Raw genomic sequence first — 6000 nt, 5'->3', positions numbered from 1 at the left:
AACTCCGCCTCTGCTCGAGGGAGCTGCAGTCTCGGCTGTCCTACATAGAGGCGGGGACCTACCTACCCGGCCCTGACCGCAGCCGCGGCCCCTTTAACTCTCCACCTCCCCCGCGCCGCGCGCGTCCTCCGGGGTGACGTCACTACAGGGCGCCCAATGGGCACAGGGTTTACTGGCAGGCAGGGCCCGGGGCCTCTGCCAAAGGGGAAGTGAGCTGGGGCTGGAGCGATGGCCCGGGTCTGGAGCCTGCGGCCGCCGCCGCCGCCAGCGCGCCCGGGGCAGCCGCGGCCGGAGCAGGGACCGGAGGCGCGGCTGGACTGGACGCGGCGCGTGTGAGTGGCGGAAGTCGCCGGCACACCCTCGGCGGAACGCTCCCCACTCGGGGCACTTCAGGCTGGCCGAGCGGTGGCCACCCCTCACCCCCGCACCCCACTCCCGGGCCCTGGCAGCAGGGCTGGGGTTGCCCCGGGCTCCGACTTCCCCCTCGCCGGTCTCCTCAAACTCAGGACAGAAGCCACAGGAAGGTGATTATCCCGAATCCCGGCCGGCTTCCTGGCCTGCGCCGTTTTCCGGGCGCCCAGGCAGTGTCGGTGTCCTCTCCCTGTCGCCACCTCTCCAGCCAAGGATTAGCGAGTTCCCACTGCCTGAGCTGCAGTCTCCTGTCCTCCCTTTCGAAAGCAAGTTTATTTTCCCTGTGCACTGGGAATCGGGACTCGTGTCCCAGAGATCCAAAGTACCTTAGTTTTGTGTATCTTTTCCCAGCTTCTGGAGCACTCCTAGAAATAGTGCCTGCCTACACGGCTAAAAATCTCGTTCTTGGCTTAGCGGGTTGTTTTTTGTTTTGTTTTGTTTTTCTTTTGGCAAGTAATAGTTGTTTCAGAAATTTATCACCAGTTCAGAAATTGGATCACCCAGTTCTTTGGCCACCTCTATGTAACTTTCCCCCATCCATCTGAGTCCAGTTTCCTCTGGTCTCCATTCTCCAGGCCCCCCAGTCGATCTGGTCAGTCCCACCTCTGGGTGGGAGTGATCAGGGGGCTCTGGCCCAGGATTTCCAACCCTGGAAGGCAGCTCCAAGGCATCGGGAGAGTTGGGCGTCGGGTACGAACCTGGCAGCTCAGGTGTGGGTGCTCCACTCACCCCCCACAAAAAGATGAAAAAGCGCAAAGAGCTCAACGCCTTAATCGGCTTGGCTGGTGATAGTCGGAGAAAGAAGCCCAAGAAAGGCCCAAGCAGCCACCGCCTGCTTCGCACTGAACCTCCTGACTCAGATTCAGAGTCCAGCTCAGAGGAAGAAGAGGAATTTGGAGCAATTGGAAATCGCTCTCGTTTTGTCAAGTGAGTGAAACAGTGGTGAGAACCGAAATGGGAAAAAGCATCTTGCACTACTAGCAGGGGGAATAAATAAGAAGGAGAGGGGAGTCCTTGGGAAGAAAAAGGAAGCAGGCTTTGAAAACAAAGAGGGAGAAAGGATGTTGGAGAAGACTTCAAACCCTGAGTGAAAAGTCAGAGGTCACTCGAATGTGTAGCAAGATCTCCAAGTCCACTGTGGAAGTGTGGACTTGGGGAATGGGCCCATAGCCCAGGAAGGAATTCAAAGGTTACTAATTAGAGACAGAGGAACAAAGAGGCTTTGGGGCTAGGCATTTTTAAAAAGTGGGTCAAGGGACCTTAAGACCAATGATTGTTTTGTGTTTTCTTAATGAGCTTGGATATTGGTGACGGGAGAATATGGTGAGGGGCACACTGTAGCAAGTCTGAACTCTACACATATATTGGGAGAGGGTGAGAGTACCAAAACAAAACAAAACAAACAAACAAACAAACAAACAAAAACAGTCTTTTCCCAAACCAGTTTCAGGTAGGGCAACCACTAAACAAATGAGCTTTGAGGACTGGGGAATTAGAGGTCAGTTTGTGAGCCAGTTATTTGGACTTGTCAGACCAAACTAAAAGGGATTGTGCTGGGGTGTAGAGACAAGTGTTGGACAGAGGGCTTAGGTGCTCAAAAAGTTCTGATCTTTTAGTGTGTCCAGAATCAGTGTCTTTTTGTTTCTTTATCTGACTTAGTCAAAAGGGGTAGTTAAGGACCGTTTGGAGTTTGTGTTGTGAAGGTCATCTGATGAAATGTCAGTCTTGAAAGTTGCCCTGCTGGGTTAGTTTAGAAGTGAAGGTAGGTGAAATTTGGTGTGAAATCTAGCAGGTTTCTATTTCTGTTCTCCCAAGGCAGTAAGTTCAAGAATATTGGGTATCACGTAAACCAGCAGATCTTATGTCTTTTGTTCCATTTGCAGTAAAACTTAGTCAAAAGTTTGTGAAGCTTCAATAAATGAGACAAGTTCTCCTGGGGCAAGTGAGCATATATTTGAGAGAGAAAGAGATAGGTAAATTACAGTGCAAGGATAGAATTTCATAGAACCACCCATTTTTACCCTTCTTTCCATCCTTTTTTTTTTTTTCTTAGTACAACTAAGGACTGAGCTAGGTTCTCCTGCATGGTAGGCAAGCACCCTCTCTACCACCAAGCAAACATTCACCACTGTTTTGTAAAACGTGATTTTAGTAACTTGCTCACGCTGACATCGAACTTAGAATTCCTCTTCCTCACACTCCCAGGGACTTGGATTACGGACCTATGCCACGATGCCTGTCTTGACGCTTCTCAAACTGAGTTCAGCTCCACAGGCCTCCTTCCTGAGCTGAGGGCAGTGATCTAGAGTCTGCAAGTACTTCTTCCGATAGCCCATAGGCACTCCCTATTTCCTTTGCAGTTTGAAACCTTTGTCCCCACTAGAACCTTGCATAGGTCATATTATTCATTTTCAACATCCTGCTATTAAATGTAAGTGCACTGTGCTGCCATTCTTGGTAAACTCACTGGTTATTCATCAGGGACTGTAACTCATGACAGCGCATACGGTTTCTAATAAGGCTGTTCTCACAATGACCCTCTGATTCATGAATGTATTCTTACGATAGGGGAGATTACTTACGATGCTGCAAGATCTGTTATCCCCTCTGTGCTTTTGTCATCCTCGCTGCCTGTGTTGTGGCCTGTGTTGGCTTGGTGTGGATGCAAGTGGCTCTCAAGGAGGATCTGGATGCCCTCAAGGAAAAATTTAGAACAAGTAAGTGGTCAAGGTTTTTTCAAGCTTTAGGAAAAGCTGGCCCATGCTGAATTAGGAATTTGCCCATTCTGGTAAGCAATTACACATTTTGTCGACTTGTTTGTTTTTCCACCCAAAAACAAATTCAGTGCTTAGGTACCATCAGGACCAGTAGGGTCTGAAATTACAGCATTGAGGTCAACTCAATGGGAAGGGGGAAAAACTGTAGACCAGAAGCCCAGAGCCTTAATTAAACTCCACCTACAGCCCAAGCTCCAATTATAAAGTGGCTTTTGCAACACCACACTGTTTCCTTCTACCTCACAGCGCCAACAGTTAAAATGTCTAATGACTCCCTCTTTCAAAACACTGTAGGAACATAGGATGGACACCATTGTAAGAGCCGCCATTTATGATCTGTCTGCTTGTGCCAAGTCACAAGTAAATCATTCCCCAAATCATTCCTCTGACATAGGCATTATTTTTGCTGCTCTGTCTCTCTCTCTTTCTGTGCATGGGGGTGTGGTGTGTATGTGTGCATGCACACACGTGCTCTGGCAAAGATGAGTATTACTATTTGTGTTCTTTAAAAAAAAAAAAAAGAGCCAACAGCTGAGTAGACAAGATGGCTCAACAGGTATAGGCACTTGCTGCCAAAACTAATCAACTGAGTTCAATCTCAAAGATCCATCTGTGCTAGAAGGAGAACACTGACTTGCAGATTGTCCTCTGACATCCACAGACACGCTGTGGCATGCATGCACCCACACACAAATAAATAAACAAATAATTAATTAATATTTAATTAAAAGTTTTGTTTTAAATAAGCTGAGAAGAATTAAGTAGCTTGTTTAGCAAGTGTATTAGAGCTGAGATTTACCCCTGGTCCTCTTGCTCGTTATCTGAGATTCATATTTATAGCCACTGTAGTAGTACATCACTGTTCCAGTACCTGTAAAAGCTCATGCATGTCTGCAAGTGCCCACAAGTTATTTCTGTATCATCTTGGATCAGTAGTTTACAAAAAGTTTAGTAGATGGTGGACAAACTGAGTGTGTGTGTGTGTGTGTGTTTTGGTGTTCAAGCACAGAGCAAGAACAGGTAACTAATAGGCTTCTTTCCATAGGATGCTTGTTTGTGACATCTGTTTCCAGGGGGAAATTCTTCAAGTACCGTGAATGTCACCATCTTAAAGTTTTGGAAACTTTTAATCTTTGAATTGCATTACACATTCCTAAAGAGGTGCAAAGATCATAATAGTTCTTACCATGAAAGCAGTACAGCTGATAGAGATATCTGTCTTATGAATGGGTTTGTGGTTAAGAGACTTCCCAAGATACAAAATGTCATATATTCTGATTACAAAGTTCCATTTTATACATCCAAACCACTTTTTCTTCTGGAAGGCGTGTTTAGTGGTTTCAACCAGGTTTAACTTAACAAATTTTCTCCTTTTTTTAACAGTGTAATTTTTGGTTCTAGATTTCAAGAGTTAATTTTCTAAGCTAAAGAACCAGTTTCAGCTTAATCATAGATCTCAACTGTCATAGCATACTAGGAAACTGACCACAGCTTTCTCAAAGAACTGTGTCTCCCAAAGTGGAACTTGAGCTCTTCTCCTCTTAAGCCTAGAAAATCACAACTTCTTGCCTCCCTTCACTCAGCCTCCCTTGACCTACAGTCATTCAGGCTTTGAACTTGACATGGGAGAGCTACTTCTCCGAGTGTTACTGGTGTCTCTAGTGATGATGCTTTCAAAAGGTCTTACTATTCACTTTAGTTTTCTTTTGAATTCCTGGTTCAGGGATGGGATTGGATAAGCCCACAATTCTTTGCCAGAATCGTCCTGTTATATACGGCTGAATCAAAGTACAGCACAAAAAAAGGATTACATTCTGTGGGGTTTCTCCCTGTGTAATTCTTGTTTTTGCAATATTGCAAATATTTTCAAGCCTGTATTTTTTAAATGTAAGTAATAATCATAACTTAGAAACAGTGTTGAACTGTATGTGACCACTGAACACGCCTTTTTGTTTAATCAGCTCTCTATAATTAGTTGAGCTTCCTAGGCTTGTGACACACCTTGTTTTGATGACATACAGCAATTATTTGTTTATTCATTTTATACACTGTTCAGTTTTGCCCTCTAGAGATTGCTTTCTGCAAGTATGCTCTGCCTGTGTCTACAGAATACCAGGGTAATTTATATCTTAGCTGGGCTTGCCATGGATTTCTCTGTCTGGAAAAATGTAAGATATATAGTAGGCCTGACAGTCAGTCAATAAATATCTGTTAAGCATTTGTTAATGCCAGTCCCTAAAAATAGTATATTCAGGAGATGCCACACCTGGGCTGTGGGGCCAGCTTTCTGTCACTGAGGAAGGTTTTCCTGCAGCCAGAACTACATTTGTCAGCCAGCTGAGTAATGGTTTGTTGGCTTTGATTTGCCACAATAGAAATGCCAGTGGCCACTGCGATCACTCAGTGGACAAGGGCACTTAGCACCAAGCCTCATGACCTGAGTTCAGTCTCTGCAGCCCATGCAGTGGAAGGAGTTGAACTCTTACCTCCACATGTGTGTTATGGCACATGAATACCACTACCACATGCACACACAAGTGCACACAAGAAAGAGAAGGAAGGAAGGAAGGAAGGAAGGAAGGAAGGAAGGAAGGAAGGAAGGAAGGAAAGAAGGAAGGAAGGAAGATGTGCAAGGACTTCCTGAGGGAGGGAAGATTGGGGTACTCAAGCTGTACTTCTATGGGCTGATTGCTCACTAGTTTGGATTTTTAAAAAAAGGAAAGAACAGTTACCTTGACTAAGTGGAGACTTTTACTGCTCTTAAATAATAATATTTTTAAAACTATGCTTCTACTTAAAGCATATCTCAGTC

The 6000-nt window shown here is 45.4% G+C and overlaps 1 protein-coding gene across 2 annotated transcripts in view; it reads left to right on the top strand.

Moving 5' to 3' along the window:
* Nucleotides 1-214: 214 nt before the first annotated feature.
* The window catches only part of Efcab14 (EF-hand calcium binding domain 14), a 39021-nt gene continuing 33235 nt past the window's right edge, over nt 215-6000 (top strand). The window contains exons 1-2 of one of the 2 annotated variants that reach the window (XM_021659434.2): nt 215-1338; nt 2980-3128. In XM_021659434.2, the coding sequence (XP_021515109.1) occupies nt 1154-1338; nt 2980-3128 (334 nt within the window). In that variant the 5' untranslated portion in view covers nt 215-1153. The remainder of the gene's footprint in view (nt 1339-2979; nt 3129-6000) is intronic. The other variant, XM_021659435.2, reaches the window with a different exon arrangement.

This window comes from Meriones unguiculatus, chromosome 3 (assembly GCF_030254825.1).
Source record: "Meriones unguiculatus strain TT.TT164.6M chromosome 3, Bangor_MerUng_6.1, whole genome shotgun sequence".
Classification (NCBI taxonomy): Eukaryota; Metazoa; Chordata; class Mammalia; order Rodentia; family Muridae; genus Meriones; species Meriones unguiculatus.
This window is presented reverse-complemented; position numbering and strand designations above follow the sequence as displayed.